This window comes from Meleagris gallopavo, chromosome 2 (assembly GCF_000146605.3).
Source record: "Meleagris gallopavo isolate NT-WF06-2002-E0010 breed Aviagen turkey brand Nicholas breeding stock chromosome 2, Turkey_5.1, whole genome shotgun sequence".
Lineage (NCBI taxonomy): Eukaryota > Metazoa > Chordata > Aves > Galliformes > Phasianidae > Meleagris > Meleagris gallopavo.
Window position 1 is genome coordinate 105,085,227 of NC_015012.2, and position 19,408 is coordinate 105,104,634.

General features: G+C 40.5%; 1 protein-coding gene and 1 long non-coding RNA gene across 2 annotated transcripts in view; both read right to left on the reverse strand.

Moving 5' to 3' along the window:
• The window catches only part of KIF13B (kinesin family member 13B), a 111,822-nt gene that overhangs the window by 12,593 nt on the left and 79,821 nt on the right, over window positions 1–19,408 (reverse strand). Inside the window, exons 32-37 of the mRNA XM_031552650.1 lie at window positions 18,907–19,059; window positions 17,774–17,851; window positions 17,115–17,168; window positions 16,152–16,172; window positions 10,081–10,198; window positions 9,133–9,266 (exon numbers count right to left, since the gene is read on the reverse strand). Coding sequence (XP_031408510.1) covers window positions 9,133–9,266; window positions 10,081–10,198; window positions 16,152–16,172; window positions 17,115–17,168; window positions 17,774–17,851; window positions 18,907–19,059 — 558 coding nt within the window. The remainder of the gene's footprint in view (window positions 1–9,132; window positions 9,267–10,080; window positions 10,199–16,151; window positions 16,173–17,114; window positions 17,169–17,773; window positions 17,852–18,906; window positions 19,060–19,408) is intronic.
• On the reverse strand, window positions 12,927–14,746 carry LOC116216364. The gene is made up of 2 exons (XR_004159026.1): window positions 14,473–14,746; window positions 12,927–13,724 (listed from the first exon to the last, which is right to left on the reverse strand). It is a non-coding gene; the product is annotated as an uncharacterized LOC116216364 (long non-coding RNA).

The window sequence follows — 19,408 nt, forward strand, 5'->3', positions numbered from 1 at the left end:
ATGGAGCTGTGGGTGTCCCTGCTCAGTGCAGGGAGTGGGACAGATGGCCTTTAAGGGTCCCTTCCAACTCAAACCATTCTATGATCCTGTGATTCTATAATGAGCACGAAGAACCAAAGCCAGCTCTGAGCTCTCATGCTGGTACTACAAAAGAAAATTTCCTTCCTCTGCCCCATTTTGTCCCAGTGTATGTGCCACCTCTAGGAAATGCATCATTATGAGAGACTCAGAATTGGAATAAGAAGAAGCATTTAATGATAATTCTCAGTGCCTTTGATTTCCTTTCCTCCCTTGAAAACAAACAAACAGAGGAAAGTGTTGTTCTTTGTGGTTGGGTTTGTTTGTTCTTTTATCTCTCAAACACCTTAAGTCTTGCAACATGTAAATCCACGCAATCTAAAAAGTAAATACACCCGTTACACTTTAATCATTCCTCATCAATTGCTAAGATGATGCTCTCCTCCTGAAAGGATGACAAATCTCCAAACTCCTATGTTAACTTTGCCAAGCAATGTTTAGAAAAACATGGAGAAAAAAGCAATTATGAGAAGTGGCACTTGCCCAACTTTGGTGTTGACAAGAAACAGATGGGCAGAAACACCCTCACGAGGGGAGCAAAGGTACTAAAACAAATCTTTGCTAGGAAATGTAGTGAAGTTACTCGGGGGGGATATTCCAAACAACGTGTCTGGCTATCTGTGAAGGCATTTACTGGATGCAAAATATTTCTGAACTGAGAGCCAAATTTTGTCATAAAACGTGTGCAGATACTGACTGTGAAAGCAGACACATTTACGCAAAGGCAAAACATGACCCTTTACTGCGATAATTCTTGGCACAGTTCCTTCCACCAAGCTGACAAAACATGGAGTACGAGAGGACATGAAAGCAATAGACTTTAAAGCATCTTTGAACCTCCATGGAATAAAATTTGTCTTTTTCCTGGGAGCTGCTCCTTTGTACTATGAGTTTAGAAGGATTTCTCAGTGTGTTTGCACAATATTTTCTGGTCAGATTGGAGGCCAAAGTGAATGTGCTTTGGGGTAACCAAAAGCCACATCATTATCAGTGATGAGAGAAGTCTGATGACACCAAGCCACGTGGTGTGGTTGATGCACCAGACAGATGGGATGCCATCCAGAGGGACACAGACAGGCTGAGCAGTGGGCCCAGGTGAACTTCATGAGGTTCAACAAATCCAAATGCAGGGTCTGCACCTAGGTTCTGGCAACCCTCGCTGCCAATACAAGTTGGGGGATGAAACAGCTTCAAGCTCAAAGAGAGGAGATTTAGGTTAGACAGAAGGAAGAAAACTTTTACAGTGAGGATGGTGAGGCACTGGCACGGGCTGCCCAGAGATGTGGTTGGTGTCCCATCCCTGGAATCTTTCAAGGCCAGGCTGGATCAAGGCAATCTGATTTACCAGTGCATGTCCCTGCTCATTGCAGGGGAGTTGGACTAGATGACCTCTAAAGATCCCTTCCAACACTAAGGATTCTACGATTCTATGAAATCTAGAGACCAATGTGGTATGTTGGTGAGCTCGAAAAGCAAACTTGTATCTCATTCCACTTACAGAAGCATTAAAATTAACCCTACATTGATTTTTTCATCCTATATAGTACATACATACAATGCAACCTCTTCAAAGGACTCAGAAAAATACATTTAGTCTTTCACTGTCATGAAACATTTTGTAAAATGATTCTGATGACAGTGGCTGATGGATTCAGTGCAGAGCCCTTTGCCTTGATTTTACCAGTTGAAAATTGTTCATTGGGTAATAAGCAATATGCAGTAAGCAGTGGACCAGTGCATCCAAAAATTACCCTCCAAGCTCCAGAAATCATAGAATCACAGAATTGTAGGGTTTGGAAGGGATCTTTAGAGATCATCGAATCAAACCCCTCTGCTAAAGCAGATTCCTACAATAAGTTCCATAGGAAGGCACTCAGAAGGGTCTTGAATCATCTGCAGAGAAGGAGACACCACAGCTCCTCTGGGTAGCCTATACCAGCGCTCTGTCTCTCTCAAAAAAAAGAAATTATTTGTGTTAATACAGAACTTCCTGTGTTCCAGTTTCTGCCCATTGTCCCATGTTCTATTGCTGCACACCACTGAAAAGAACCTGCTCCCAATGACTTGACTCCAACCTATAGATATCCATAAACAGTTATGATACCCCCTCTCAGCCTTCTCTTCTCCAGACAGATGAGTCCCAGGTCTCAACTTTCCTTATGTGGGAGATGCTCCACGCTCCTCACCATCTTTGAGACTCTCTGCTGGACTCTTCCTAGGAGATCCCTGTCTTTTTTGAACTGGGGAACCCAGAACTGGACACAGCAGTCCAATGTGGCCTCACCAGTGCAGAGCAGAAGGGGAGGATCACCTTCCCAACCTGCTGGCCATACTCTTTTTATCCCATTGGCCTTCTTGACCACAAGGGCACACACTGCTGGCTCATGGCCAATCTGTTGTCCACCAGGATACCAGAGTCCTTCTCTGCAGAGTGCCTTTCTGAAGGTCATCCTCCAAACTGTACTGATGCATGTGGTTATTCCTCTCCAGGTACAAGACTCTACACATGCTCTTTTTAAATCTCATCAGGCTCCTCCCTGCTCAACTCTCCAGTCTGTGCAGGTCTTGTTGAATGGCAGCACAGCCTTCAGGTGTGTCAGCCAATCCTCCCAGCTTTGTACCATCAACAAACTTGCTGAAAGTAGACTCTATCTTATTGTTCAGGTCATTGATGAAGATGTTGAACAAGACCAGACCTAGTGTTGACCCCTGGGGAACATCTAACTATGGGCCTCTGAGCTGCTTACCACAACCCTCCAAGCTCTGCCAGACAGCCAGTTCTCAATCTACCTCACTGTCCACTTGTCTGTCCCACACTTTCTTACAAGGATGTTGTGGAGACAGTGTGGAAAGCCTTGCTGAAGTCAAGATACACAACATCCACTGCTCTCTCTCCATCTACCCAGCTGGTGATGACATCAGAGAAGGCCACCAGGTTGGTGAAGCATGATTTCCCCTTGGTGAAATGGACATTTTTCCATGTTGACTACTCCTGATGACCTCCCCATGGCTTGGAAATAGCATGCAGAACAAGTTGTTCCATCACCTTTCCAGGGATGGAAGTGAGGCTGACTGGCCTGTAATTTCCCTTTCTTGAAGAATGGTGTGACCTTGGCTATCCTTCAGTCTTCAGGCACCTCTCCCATTCTCCGAGACCAGCCAAGGTTATAACTGAGGCACTCCTATAAGGATATTATCAGAAAAGTCCACTGCTGTTGTCTCTGCCTTACCATCTGCAGACTGAGCTCAAGGACTGTCAGTCTGTCAGTATTACATTCACATCACCATTTACAAACAGCTATTGGAAATTTCTCCATCAGGGCATGACAGTTGTTTCATTAAATGTGGATTTAATTCAGTTTTGAGCAGTCAGGATAAAATACTTTCAAAAGACACATAGTAATTCAGTAAGAATTCTGAACAAAGTCAGTGAAGTGGAGAGTGGTGAGGTGCTGGAACAGCTGCCCAGAGAGGCTGTGAATGCCCCATCCATCCCTGGAGGTGTTCAAGGCCAGGTTGGATGGGGCCCTGGGCAGCCTGGGCTGCTCTAAAATGTGGAGGTTGGTGGCCCTGCATGTGGCAGGGGGTTGGAGCTTCGTGATCCTTGGGGTCCCTTCCAACTCAAGCCATTCTATGATTCTGTGATAAAGATCCATCCAGGCCCAATATTCCTACTTACTCCCTATTTTAAAATCATTTTAAAGTCATCAGTCATTCCAATACAAAATCTGCAATCCTCAAGAAGATCCAAAATTCAAAAGTTGTATTTGTCAGTTTATTTGTTGGTTATTTTTCCTGAAGAAACTATATTTAAATATCAACCCAAACTAAAACCCTTTTATTTCACCTTCCTAACATGGAACATTTTAGCCTGTAACAATACTTTTGTATTCCACATTTCTAATGTACTTTGTGCAGAATTAAACATGCATCATTTCCTATGCAGTTATTTCCGGCAGAAAGATTAAAAGGGCAATTTGTTACCATTTTCAAGTTAGTTCACAAGGAAGTTCCAGAGGTTTTCACTAAGCAGTTTAAAAGGCCAGTTTTCCATACTCATTCTCATTAAAAGCTATATGAAAGAGGATGATAGGGAAAACTGAACTTATAAAGAAATCAAAACACAAATAGCTCAGTCACAAGATCTAGACACATATGAGCCTAGCCAGGCACAGAAGGTCTGGTTGAACTATACTGATAATTGCATCCCAATGGCTCTTTATGTGAAAAAACCCTTCTAGATTTTAAAGAAGGTTCTCCAAGGCCATGTTATTTACATTTGATTAAGGAATGTATGTTCTAGCAATTATACGATGCACCATATACACCCATGAAACTACTGCTATTTTTTAATCCACTGCCAGAAAAAGTCTTTTGTCAATTCAGAAAGCTTTTCATTAACTGCATTTCATTTTTTTTTTTTAGATTAATTACTATGTCTCTACCAGAAGGTGAAAGAACAAATTGAGAGCTGTCCTCTCCCCGCGTCACGTCTGCATTTCTATACCACAAAACAAAAGTGAATTAGATTAGTGCATGGAAATTCAAAGAGATTATTTATTCCTTTTAAGACAGCTGTGACTCCAGATCTCTCTTGGAAGTCATGTGCTATGAAAGACGTTTGACCATCCAACAAGGATTGTATGAAGGTGACCACTTATCAAACCATGTTGGTTAGAGTTTGCTCTAGCCACAGCAATGTCAAAAAGCAGCAAGTGAAATATAATATGTACATTTTTAATGTCAGAACCCAACGATGCCCTAAAATGTAATTATACAGGCAGTTCCTGGAGATCAACAGGGTCATAAGGTAAAGAACAGCAATTCTGCTTGGTGCACACTGTGAAAGCCTCAGCACCTTAATAAAAGAGACAAGCGTTGAGAGCGTGCACATAATGTAATTATGCACAGATAGATGAAACTGATTCTCCATCCACCTGCATATTTCAAGCAAGTATTTTAAACTTTTCCTGATCAGCAGTAAGGAGTGACAAGGCTTTAAATCTTGCACACTGTGCTACTAAGCTTTTTAAAGAATAGACTAGAAAAATAAAAAGCAATTGCAGTAATCCGAAAAAGGTTTAAACTGTTGTGTTTTTTTTTAATTATTTTTTACTTACAGAATACTGGCAATTAATTGAAAGGCAGCAGATAACTGATAAAATAGGCATTTTCTAACTTAAAAGTATATAAACAGCTTCTTCAGAAACCAATCTTTTAGGTACATAAACAGCTTCATCGGAAGCTGTTCTGCTAGTTACATAAAGAATCCTATTATGCCAAATTAATTCAATCTAACTAATTAGAGAGCAGGAAGTTCTTTCAATTATTTTATGTGCTGTCTGAGAAACACACTTGAATACGAGAGCAGATTTCATTAATTGCGGTTCATTATTCTCCAGATTAGTTACTAAACTTGCATCAGAAGGTCAAAGACAGCAATTTTGTTAGCTGCCACCACCTTGCCTGGCATGGCTTTGCCTTTCTGAAACTACAAACAAAAACAGCACTGGGAAAGACCATCTCAACAAGATGATACGATAACTTACATGCGCTCATTTACTTGGTGGAGGTGTTGAAGAACTGTGGGGAGGTGGCACTGAGGGACATGATGAGTGGGCATGGTGAAGATGGCTTCATGATTTGACTAGATGACCTTAGAGCTCTTGTCCAACCTTAATAATATCATGATTCTCTGATTCTACTTTAAGATTGATCCCAAGCAACAGCACGCAATTGAAATAAATTGCTAAAATACTTAGATTAGAAGTGTATTTTCAAAACAAGTGATGACAACTCCATGTTCTGTTTACTTGCATGGGATGTGATTTAGTAACATATCCACTTGGACAGCTGCTTGGTCACGATGAACTGAGCTACACTTCCAAACTTGCAGAAATAATTAAGAGCTGCTCACTTCAAAATGATTCTCTAAAGCACTTCAATCAGCTGTGAGACTCAGCCTACAAGATGCATCTCTGAGCAGACATGCACAGGGACCTAACCCTGACAGCTGAACTGCAACATATCAGGGATTTAATAGCACAGCAGGGCAGCCATCTAGTTCAATATGGGTCAGCAGCACTTTTATGGAGTGGGTTTTAATGACAATAGATGGTTAAATGCTCTCAAATGCTGCGACAGATATGCACTTAAAAGAGAGCTTGACAAGAACTCTGGAAATTCTTTGAGTTGTTTGATGAACTTGGAGAAAGGAACCAACTGACCCACTTCACTTTTTGGTATTTACGTTCAAAAATCTGTCACCACCTATCTGCTCATTTGCATTTAGCCAGGTAACAATGATTTACATCCTTCCATTTTCCTTGAGAAGTGTTCCTTTAGTCATCTTCAGCTCTCTGAATTTGTTGTTTACTGTCACAGAAATCCAACAATTCCCTGTTAAGAGGCCAGATTCCTTTGAAACTGCAGTTGAAATATCCTTTTGGCTTCATCTCCCTGTTAAGCCTTTTGTAGTTCACTGCCTTCTCTCCTCCTGCACACTCAGTTCTGTCCCCTGTCGCTCTGTATCAAAGTGCTATTCTTCCACTGAACTAAGCTGTACTGTTCTGTATTTTCTGAGATGCAGCAATGTCATTTTTGTGCCCTCCTCACTCTGCACTATGGCACAGCCATGCAAGAATTACCAGCATGCTGTCTTACACGGACAGGTTAGTGATAAGGTGTTAGAGCTGACTGCCAAGCACTGACCCCATTGCAGGCCCCCGAGCACACAGCCATTTGTCACTGCCACCACTGGAATTCTGGCCAGTTTTTAACGCTTGCAACCACTTCTGCATCCTCAAGCAGTTATAAGGAAGCAGCAAGAAGGATTACAAGAAACGCTGATTAGCTTTTCAGTGTCACATTAATGTGCACCAACCCTTTTACTCTGTGGCACTGAGGGACAGTGGGCATGGTGGGGATGGATTGGGGTTTGATTGGATGACCTTACAGGTTTTCTCCAACCTTACTGATTCTATGACTCTAGGATGCTCAAGCCAGTCGTACTACATCACACATTCATTTCTTGCGCTGCTTGGAGGAAGGTAATTCTGGAACAGCTCCTTCAGTTTCTGCTCTTTTGCCCATTGTGATTTCTAACAAGAGTGAAGAAGCCATGTGCTTACTGAGAGAGCTTTGAAGAATATCTATACAGATCTGAAATCAGAGAGGTTTGTTTGACTTGACTTCTATTACAAAAGTACAAGCAACAACTAACTTAGAGATTTCATTCTGTTATACTGATTCAGTCGTCAGAGAAAACTTCAGGCTGACCTGTAACATGCGTTGAAACATCATGCACTCCTGTTTATACATTAGCTTTACTTCCTTAAATCAGAAATAGCATTCCTGCCTAGTTAAAACTTGCTTTGATCGTGATCTGATTGAGTTTCCATAGTAATCCATAATATAAATTAAAATTCCCTGAAGTAGGTAGCTTTGTAGTATAAAAACTTGAAGGCAAAGAACTGCAAGAGTGATCTTGAACAGTAGGAAGGAGTGGGAACAGGTGGTTAGACTAGAGGAAGGAAATTGGGCCTCGCTTCTCAGCTCAGCTCTCATTGATTCAGTGAGAATTCAAGCAGTGGTGAAAGGCTCTGAGTGCAATTGTAAAGAGCACCTATTTGCATCTTCCAATACCCAAATACCTTTAAGGAAGTCACTGTCTTCATTTTAATCAGCTCCATTTCTCAGATGTGTTAGGTTTCATGATCTCAGATTCTACACTGACCTTGTTGTAAGCAAAAGGCCACATGAAAATGTGAAATGCAAAGTTAGTTGACATTTGGGAGTAAAACTTGCTCATTTTACTTCGTAGAGAAATGATCATGGTCAAACTAAGAATGTTCTAAATTTGCTTTATTTTTATTTGTACTATATCTATCGTAAGTTCCACTAAAACTTAATTGCTTTTTTAAGCCTTTGGTTTTGGCCTATTTATCTTCTGACTATTTCCTGTACTTCTGCCATGACAAAATAATTCCTTGCTATCATAGAATCATGAAGGATGGAAAAGACCTCTGAGATCATCTGGTCCTACCATCTATGCATACCCCCTCAGCTTAGTTCTTCAGCTGTAGCAACTAACAGGACAGAATGCCTGGATCCAACCACAAAAAGGAGTTGCTTGGGGATTATTTTTTTGTTGTTTTGTTTTAGAAAGACATCCTCTAGAAAGACATCCTCTAAAACATTTGTCTACGCATGAAGAGATGGGAAAGATCTATGTTAACAGAAAACGTGCCTCCAAAACTACAGATGAAGTTTCTGTCTATGAAGAGTTAGCTGAATGCTTAACAAGGCATGGACCACATGGGCTTCCATACACTTCAGCAGTGAGATCTGCCTCCAGACTTATTTTCATAACAGTTTTTAATTATTCCAGGTTTACACAGAAGGCTCTTTCTTTATAAATAAATGACAATCTCTCAAATTAGGAAGAAAGTATCATTTATAGTGGGATTCTGTTATTTCATCTGCTTTCTTCAGGAGATAGTAGAGTTTTGCAGTCAGCTTGACCATGCATAAGCTACCTTTCACTGCACAAAAGTCACAAATGGAGCATATGAAGTTTTGCAGCACAGAATCAAAAAAAATCAAAGCTTCTCTGGAATGTGGAATAAATGAGCAAATGAACAAAATCAACTGTACATAGCAGAAGGTAGAAAAGGGTGACCTGAGCTGGGATAGGGGAGAAGGAAGATGGTAAATGAAATAAAGAATTAAAAATAGAATTACATTTTCCACTTGGCAGTACACAAACAACACTAAGTGCACTTCATAAATTTGAGTATTGTTGCTGCAAATGGTATTACCATAAATCATGCTGGTAGTATACTTGGCACTTCTAAAAAGCTATGTGGGTTGAGTGTATCAATAAGTTTAACAGCTCCACTATCTCTGCACAGGATGGAGGGGAAATGCATCACAAGGCTTTACTATGACTAGGAGTTGGGTTTGCACTGCAGCAGCAAATAAAACAGTGCTCTGTTGCAAGCCTAACAGCACTCATCAATATTACTGCACAGCCAATTTCATTTAAAATTTTACCTGCTGTGCAAGAGGTGAGGTCTGCCTGCCCTTCTTCTCGTCTCTAACAGGAAAGAGAGACTTCAGCAGCTTTGGCATCTGAGGCACGAATGACTTGACAGGATTCAGGTAGGAAGCAGCAAGGCTACCCAGACCTGTTAGAAAAATGGAACAGTGTGAACAGATATGCTTTTGGTGAAAAAAATTGTTATCATTTTAATTCTAGAACTACATCTTCCAGTAGGCAGTGCATTAGCCAAAGAAAAGCAGTGAGTGTTTGCTCCTCCCTAGAACAGGATATATGAATTTGGGTAATTTTGGAAGTCTTTTTCATCACACGATGTGAAAAAGTTTGCTGTTTGCCATTAGAAACATAGAACTGCTTACAACTTGAAGAAGCAAAAAAAACAAATAACCAGCAGAACTGAAAAAAGATGCTGACAACACAAAATTCTGCTAACAATTACAAAAGATACTGAGAGGGAAAGATGAGGAATTTCAAACTAAAAAGAAAAAACTTATGGACATTCAACTCTTCTTGACAGCACTTCTGCTTTTAATACTCTCCCTTGAGAAAACCTAGTTAGAAAGAAACCCTCACTCTGTATCAGTCCACTCTCAGTTATACATCAGGCACACTTGCTGCAAAATAGCCCTCCAACTCCAGTGCTAATTATTTCCTAAAACATTAGTAGGCTTCTAGTCTTGTTTTAATGACCTAAGAGATACATGTTTTGAGCCCAGATAACTTCAGGCTTTAGAAACTGAGCTTCTGAGATCAAGACTGCATCTTCAGAAATGACAAAGACATTAAGACAACTTTAAAGATGCCTATCACAGAGAGGGAGCTGCATGGACATTGCTTTGGAGGAGAAATCTGTATCTCTGAAAGCTGCTTAGCTTCAACAATGATGGAGTGACTTCATTCCATCTTTATGAGAGCTGTCTTAGCTTCAGGAAAGCCCTTACCTGCATCAGGGGAGTGGTTCTGCTGCCCAGAGCCTGGCAGAGAGGTACGAGTTGGACTAATGCCCCTACTGGAGTTTGTGACACCTTGGGATACATCTTGCTGACTTTCCCATCGGCCCTAGGGAGAAAAAAAAAGTTGTATTTTTTGAAGTTAGCACACCATCAGCAAGACTTATACACCACACCAGCTTGCACAGCGCCTCTGAAACGTTACGAACGTGCAGAGCTGAGGAAAGACCCTTCCCCAAGGCACTTTTAGTTGAAACACCCAGTCCTGCTAAGATAAGCACCCTCAGCTCCCATCTGCAGCAAGGAAGAATCTACCTAGAGACCTTAGACTTATGACAGTGCACTGAACTGTGTTGGAGATACAGACACTTTATGGGAGTTGGGTATGGTACAACCAGGTGATAATACAACAGTTCTGTTGCCCCAAATTCCTAAATATTTTGTATATCTGCACAGGAAGCATTCATGAGTCCAGCTGAAGGTCAGGGAGAAGGGGTGAGGACAGACAGAGCTCAGAATAAGAAAGTAAATATGACCTTAGACCTGAAGGCTGGATTTTAGTGCCTAGGGTCAGTTATGGCCCAGGGGAGCTTCAGGTTGGATATTAAGAAAAAATTATTCTCAGAAAGAGTGATGAAGTAATGGAACAGGCTGCCCAGGGAGGTGGTGGGGTCACCGTCCCTGGAGGTGTTCTAGAACCGTGGGGATGTGGCACTGAGGGATGTGGGCAGTGGGCATGGTGGGGTGGGCTGGGGTTGGATTTGGTGATCTTAGAGGTATTTTATGACCTTACTGATTCTATTACTCTATTTCTTGCACCCCAAGCTTAGTAGGGACAACCAGTGACCAGTTCAGTGACAGTTTCTTGGTGAATAGAGAGAATCTCCAAGCTATCGCTTCACAACAGTGCATGAATTTCTAAGTGGCAGAGTCATATTTTCCTATCTCTATCATATTGTAATATAAGAAAAAGTTTCACTTTTTCAAAATGAAAAGCTGCGAAGACAGGATGGTGTTAAGGCAACCAAACTGATATAAACTGAATTCTGATCACTCTGCTGGTAAAAAGTTATGCTATGGTTTCTACTTCTCTATATTATAGGGTGTCTGTATCTGAATCGTGGTTGTAAACACTTGCACAATGAGATGGCACAGTGAACTTAACAGAAAGGATGCACTATGGGTGGAGACTTGCTGCACTCATGACCAGAGATTTTATGTATTTTTCTGGATGGAAGAGAAGGGAAATACACCATTTCAAGAAGCTTCACAGTGATGAAAAAAAGGAAATAATCTGACCTTGAAACAGAAAAATGACAGGCAGCTAAACTAATCTCAACTGTAACTTGAAGTCATGAATGTTTCACAAATAATAAATAAGCCAGGATAGAAGGAATAGATTTCTCCAATGGATTGAAGGTCACACTGAGCAGCTCAGAGCAAAAATCGTTTCCATTTGGATCTATAAGCCAGTCCCAAAGAAGCTGTCCTGCTTTGAATAGCAAGTAACGTCCACTTTTGCAGAGCAGCACTTCACACCTTGAGTAGCTGTTTTATTACATGTAGAGACAACAGGCTCTGTCTCTGTGAAGTAACACTTGGGATACCTAAAGGGTAATGGATGTCTGAGTTGACTGGAGGCAGTCAGCCTGGATGTCAGAACTGATGTAACTCAGGCTGGGAGTAGCAGCAACACCAGGGTTTGTTTAGTCTTGTATTTTTGAGGACTTTGGAGTTTAAGCTCTCCTTGAAAGCTTCCTGCTCTATCACTGTAGATGACAGAACTCTTCTACCCATACCTTAAACCTCCCGTCTTAAGTGTCATTGTTGACCTGCAACTCTTACATCTTACACAAATCAAAAACTCATGCCTATGTCTGGAAAATTCTTTCCACAAAAAGCTCCTATGAAACAATCTCTCCTACTGCACTCCACAGAAAGCCACTTACTGTGGGTTTTGCCATCTTGCATTTCAACTGGTGCTGATTTCTTTTAGGTGACCTCACTGTGTCGTCCTGTTTTCAGCTGAGACAGTGATAACAGCACACTGATATATATGCTGGTTGTTGCTGAGTGATGGGTGCACACCTGGAGTGCATCCATTTGGTGCCCAATGTGGGACTCAACGGGTTGAGATAACAACAGATTTGACCAGAGTGTGTTAAAACACAAATTGTTCTAAGTGGTAGAATAACTTAATATCATAATGTTATTTTTTCCTTTTCATAGAATGATAAATGGCCTGGGTTGAAAAGGCCCACAATGCTCATCCAGTTCCAACCCCCTGCTATGTGCAGGTCACCAACCAGCACACCAGGCTGCCCAGAGCCACATCCAGCCTGGCCTTGAATGCCTGCAGGGATGGGGCATCCACAGCCTCCTTGGGCAACCTGTTCCAGTGCCTCACCACCCTCTGGGTGAAAAACTTCCTCCTAATATCCAACCTAAACCTCCCCTGTCTCAGTTTAAACCATTCCCCCTTGTCCTATCACTGTCCACATCCACCCTTTTTCCAGAGATTGTTCAGAGTTTTTTCATGGACCCATATTACTAAATACCTTACTTGTTATGTATGTTCTCTGTTATGCTGTTTATCATTTTTGGGTTTGGATTAAGGTTATCATTTTTTTATATGCTGTAACACTGGTCAGGAGATCAACCTGGTATTTGTATTTGATATTGTAGTCATCTTTGTACTTCAGGAACCATATCTTGGACACTATTAATAATTTCTCTCTTTACTTTGTCTCCTAGGGGAACCAGGCTATAGGAGAGACAAGTGGGAGTGCTCAAACCAGCACGTTCCTATTGCTATGCTGATTGAATGTGTTTCAGGCTTTTTTTTTTTTTTAAGGTTAAACGACTATTTATGAATATCCTCCAGGTATATCCAGCCCCAATAGTGGGGATAGTGGCAGAGAGCATGGAATGGCATGGCCAGTACCTTGAACAGTGGGCACCCCCAGTAGTTTAGAAGTCCTGCAGTAGGTGTTTAAAGCCAGAGTGGAAGCTTCCACTGATTTTACACTATGCTCAAAGTCTTCCTTCTTGGGATGTTGAGTTTTTCCTTAAGTCTACTTTGCTGGCTTCCACTGATGGATTAAGTTGGCAGGAGAGCCAAAATTCCCAGATGAGGAAAATCTCAGCATAATTCATTCTCCTGTGATGCACCAGCTCAGTGACACTAAAGAAGTTTACAGAAAGTAGAATATTTGTGGGATATGGTCACAAGACTAAATGAATTGTGAAAAACCCATTTGGTTTTGTTACTTTTAGAATTGGTAATGACATTAGCCTGGTAGATGGTGGTGTCAGGAAGAGGGGAAAGCATCTGAAGGCTTCTTTTTGGACAACATAGCAAAGCTTTTTTTTTTTTTTTATGATGATGACCCTCTTACTAAAGACAAATGCACAAAGGTGGTAGGTCCTAATAATTTTCTATCCACAGGCCATGTACCACAGAGATATCAAAAATAGACTGTGTGGGGAAAGCTTACAAACTTACTAGAACACTGACTCAGTGTAGGTAAGGAGCAACTGAATCATTTTGTGAATCATGATTTATTGAGTCAGAAGTGCCCTTCTTTGACTGTTCCAACAGAAATCATTCAGACAAGTACATCAGCTTTCTAGACCTGTTTGAAGAGTGATTCAAAAAAATGAGAGTAAATATGAAACGGAGTAAAACACTTCCATAGGATTCGTCTTGTACAAAAAGAATGGCAAGATGTAGTGACTTTTTCCTTAGGTAAACAAACAAACACTTATTTTCCTTAGACTCTTTAAGAAATTTTACTTCAGTCTTCACATTATAGATGACTACATTTCCTGCATAATGTTAAGTATTTTACCAGACTAAATAAAACACTGGCCCTGCAAGCAGGAATGTGCACTTGAAAATAGTATTTGTCTGGCCAGGTACTTAAAACATGTTGGATTTTCAAATAAAAAATAATCTGTTTTAGAGAAGAATAATTATCATCTTACATTGAAGGTCACATACGTTTAGAGACAATATGACACTCAACTCTGAGTTGACTGTTACAGATTTACCATTATAAAGTAGGTAAATCATGGCAGCACAAGAGAAACGTATCTACAAAAGAAAATACTGGGAACAACTGTTTCAGTTGTCGAGTGTTGTGCTAAAGATCTAGAGAGGTAAAAGGCAGTTGATGAATGAAAGATTTTACTTAGTTGGTTTGAAATACAACCTGTCTCAATCTCTCAAAAGAAAAGAATTGTTAACTACATTGAAACAGTTCCCAAATTTCAGATATGCATGCCATATAGCACTCTTACTGCTTTGTGTGTTTACTAACTGAAACACCTAAACTTTAAGTCTAAGCAACTGATATTATTTAAATGCTGGGAATCTTTGACCTGATATTTGGGAGCTCTCTGTGGTGTGAATACACTGAGATATTTCTTAGGTTTTTGTCAAAATGTGCCTGGAATGAGGCTTTTCTGGCTTTTCATGGGAGTATGACCACATGTAGCAAGAAAGATTCAGCTATGACTGCACAATGAGCCCAGGTCATAATTCTGGTCTACCTACCTTAGTTGCACCTACACCACTGTTACATCTTATGCTAACTCTTTTTAAATATATTCTGTTTTATATATATATATATATATATATATATATATATATATATATATTACAGAATGTGTTCTGGCCATTCATATTGCTGAAAACTGAAGCAGAATCCACTTTCACAACTTTCCCAGTATGAACAGTGCTTTACATGCAGACATGAGAGAGGCCTTCCTATGTAGCTTAAGATCCACAGTAAAGGCAGCAACAACGCCAGGAATGATAACATAAAATTGGAGAGGGAAATGAAGTAATGGAATAGAAGTTAAAGAGAGGAAGACTGTGAAACAAGTAAAGGTGTCCACTAATATTAACATAAATAGGCTGGGCAGGTAAGTCCTATATCCAATTTATTATGCAATTACTATATTGGGACTGGCATTTCTTGTGATACAATAAACCACTTGTTAGAGATCAGCTTCTTATAGTCACTTGTAAACAAAAATTCCTGGGAAAATAATGATTCATCAGTGCTGGAGAAAACTCTTTTTTTCCACTGAATTGCTCTCCAAGTGACAAAAGCCACCTAACTTAGCTAAAAATGAAGTCATTTGTGGATCCTCAGTTCTAAAATACATAAGATGCTATCACCAGTGTGCTTTACGTGTGCTACAGGAACATTTAAGAATATGATTAACATTTCACTGTCATTACAAAAGCTTCCATTCATCTCTCTATGGAAACTGAACCAGTTTTGGAATGAGCCCCTGCGTCAGTCCCCATTATCATCCTGAGCAAAGGATGCCTTGAAAATAAGTACTCTGCAAGCAAGGAGAGAAGCTGCAGCCCCACATCACAGTGGTACAGTGCATTTGTCAGCAGCCACCCTAAATGAGGCAAAGAGCTGCAAAACCCCATGCAAACCACTAGCAATCAACTGCTCAACCAAAGCTTGGTATAGCCAAGGGGACATACAGTTATCCCTCTGACAGTGTTAATGAGATAAGAAGATTAAATTTGGGTTTCCACTGTCTTAGAGTTAATTTCAATTCATTCTTTCATAGCAATCAAGTGTTGTTAGCACTGAACTATCTGAAGCCAGACAGCCTGAGCAAGACGTGGAAGAAATGCTCACTCAATGTTCATCTCATTTCCAGGCTGTACACAATCAGCAAATATTTGCTTGCTTTTATATATGCATTTTTTTAGTTGTTAAAGCAAAGATGGGTCATTTCTAAAACACCTGCACCCTGTCCAAAGAACTCTGAGAAATGCCATCTAAATAGCTGCAGAATGTAACAAACCATAAGATGGCCCCAAGAAGCAGAATCTTCCTTCTACCAATTTCACACAGCGTTAATGACAGGCTTTTCAATAGAAAAATCTCATTTGCTGTCTACTATGCAAATGAGACACCAACAGCAGCATCTTCAAAGCAGGAAGTAAAAGCATTTAAGTGAGCAAAATAAACTTTATAGTGAGATAAAATTATTATCCCACTCATTAGGTGGACCTAATGCATTACCTCTGCTGGGACCTTTGGACTCTGAAACATGAAGTGAGGGAAATTGTTGAGGAGAGGAGAAAAACAAAAAATGTAAATACTCTAGACTTTAATTTCTGCTTTAAAAACCTACAATATTGAGACATTCCACAGTTCTCTCCAAACAGAAGTTGCTGTAAGCACTTGATTACCTGTACATCTTTTAGCATTCTCTGCATGGATCAGATGTAGCAGATTTAGCAACCAATGCTAGAGCACTACATCAAAATCCTATTATTCCTGCAACTGCATTATGCATTAAAACGTCTTGTCACCGCTAGATTCTCCCTTTTAAAATGACTACATGCTCACTGGGCAGAATATCTATCAGGAGAGAGCCCTTTAGTTTATCTAGGCTTTGGAAAATAAGGTTAAATTTAATTTTTTTCTTTTTAAAGAAACACTTTTGATCTGTGCCATTATTTTTAAGGAGCGTAATGGGCTGAATTATCAAATCACCCACTGCAAGGTTTTCCCCTGAATGGCATAGACTCAATGCATTCTATTCTATACTGAAGATGAACCTGAGCTTAGACACGAGCTCAAATTTGACCCTTACTCAAAAAGTTTGCATCCATTCAACTGAAAGCTTTGGAAGAGCTCTGAAGATAGACAGTGAGAAAACTTCCCTTGAAAAGCACACCCCCAAGTGATGGACGGCTATGTTTAACCTGGTCTGTTTGACACAGGCCTGCCACTGCACATCCCACAGCTGTTGGCAGCAGTGCTACGTGGCTGATGAAAACACGGGAGCCTTCCCAGGGATGTCTGGTGCTGCACAAAGCAAGTATTTCCAATGAGCAGTCTCAGTGATACAAGGAACACGTGGGTGTGCCTCATCTTTCAAGGGTATTTCTCAACTATGCCCCTGCACCTGGTGTAATGCAGTCATGGTAGCTACTCCTTTTCAATAGAAGATTTCCCAGGACAGCTTCAGATACTTACCCGATTACTGCTCAGGTTATAAGGAGGAGCTAAATCTTGGCGGCTTGCAGAAAGCTGAAATGGTCAAGGCAAGCAGAATTACTTCTTAACAAAAACTTGAACAACTGATAAATATGAAACTTGACAAACACAAGGAAGGGTGAAAGTAAAGTCTTCTGTAAAGCAGAACTGAAAGTCGAGAGATGATAAAAGGTGAAATCCCAATTAGTGACCTAAGAGGGGCCAAAATTTGACCAGTTCTCATTATCAGCTCTACCAAAGCATTTCATTTAAAATGTTGGAAAGCAGAAACGTCTCTTTCTTCTTATGCACTAATCAAGAAAAAGATAATGCTTCTACAATACAAAATTAAAATCAGTAAATACTTGTAACTTGCTTTCAAAACTTCTAGGGAAAAAGTTGATAGTTAGATGAAAAACTAGTGTTCTGCTTTTTCCAACGATGTGGATTTATGAGGGTACTCTAAAGCACACTAACCTGTATGGTGAAAATATGAAAACATGCAGATTTTGTCTACCCACAGTGATTTACAGGATGACAAATAGCACAGACAAACAGAACAGTCAAGCAAAAGGAAATTTATTGCTATGTTCAATTGGTAATTGAAAGATGCACTTGCTGCCCTCAATCTGCTGCAGACTCCAGCATGGAACACTCACCCGATTCACATTGGGAGAGCTCAGGCTCCTCCGGTAGAGTTTTCCTTTTCCCATTAGCTGCTCTTTTACTGCAACTTCCTGCAAATCACACAGAAGCAAAGGATAGAAAATACTATGCGTGTTTTGCCAGAATCCAAGCTCCAATCATCCCATCTTTGTCTATACAAGAAAAATGTTATTAAACAGCTGTATAGCACTGGCTCTCATCTGTGAATTTTACTGTAATCTAAAAATTGCATGTAACACAGCTAGAAGTGCAGGAGTGGAAAAACATTAAGTTTTTTGCTGATTGGCACATATAGGACTTTACAGCTAATTCTGATTCTGGGAGATGACTGCTACAGATGTGAAGACAGGCTCCTCTTCGTAGCTGAGCTCCTATTTTAATCCCTTAAACTAATTACACATGACAGGGACCTTGCTTTCAATACTTCCGAGTGTGTCGCACTTCACCATTAATTTATAGCGGGCAGGCACACACTCTGCCTTGCTTTGCATAACTTTCTTTTATTCTTGCATAATTTATATCCAGAAGAACAATTTTCAATAAATGTTTTTCTCTTCCGTATTTTCCCTGGTACACAGATCAAGTTGCAGTGCTTAAGATTAACCCAATCAATGTCTTACAGATTCAAGAGAACAGGTTTGTTGCTCCAAGGCAGAATATGAGCATATGGACTAGATGGTCTTACAGGTCTTTTCCAGCTGTAATGATTCTATGATTTTGTGATTCAAAACGACACGAGCTCTACTAGCAACCTGGAAAATCTGTAGTAAATCCTAACCTTCAGAAAGCAAAAGCTCACATCAACCCTAACTGCTTTTTCTGATACATAATCAGCAATGCACGGTCTTAAAAACCAACCAAGGGTAAGAGATGGTGCATGTAATACAAAGCTCCCAGTCCCATTCACCCATCTTGCAGATAGTCGAGTGAGAACATCTACGTAAAGTGAGCCACATTTGCTTCTTTGGACTTCTGCCACAGGCACACTTTGTAAAGCTGAGATATGCACTGAAGTGGGGGTCTTGGGTTGCCAGCCACTGTATGCACTTCCGAAAACATCTGCATTGTCATATACTGTACTGAGTAAGTACACAACCTGCTGTGTGCTACAGCCCTAAAATCAGACCTGTCGCAGACGATCCAAGGTGAGAATGTTCTCCACAGCCAGCACACTTCGCAAGTACTTCTCTATATAGGCTTCAGAGTCAGCTGAAGCTGCGTCTTCAACATTTGCTGCCATTCTGGCCAGTGCTTCCCGCTCCTCAGCTCCTTGAGCATCCTGGAAAGAAGAAAAGAAATGACGTGCTTTAAAAACGAAAGCCTCCTCCATCAGTTCTGAAGAAAATGCATTTTTAAAATATGCAGGACAGATTCAGCACTGTTTTCCCTTAAATGGAGGGGGAGATTCAAATACCTTGTTGGACTTTTCTAAATATGCCATATCATATTCAGAAATCATCAACACCACCTCAAGTTATACATGGTTGTTGTTGGTTTTCATTCCCTTTTTCCTGTGTTTTTTTTTTCTGGAGAGAGTCTCACAGTAAGACATTGCCATTGATTAGCTAAAGGGCTGTATTCAGATATCTTGTAATTATAAAGTACTCAAACACATTTAAGGCATTATC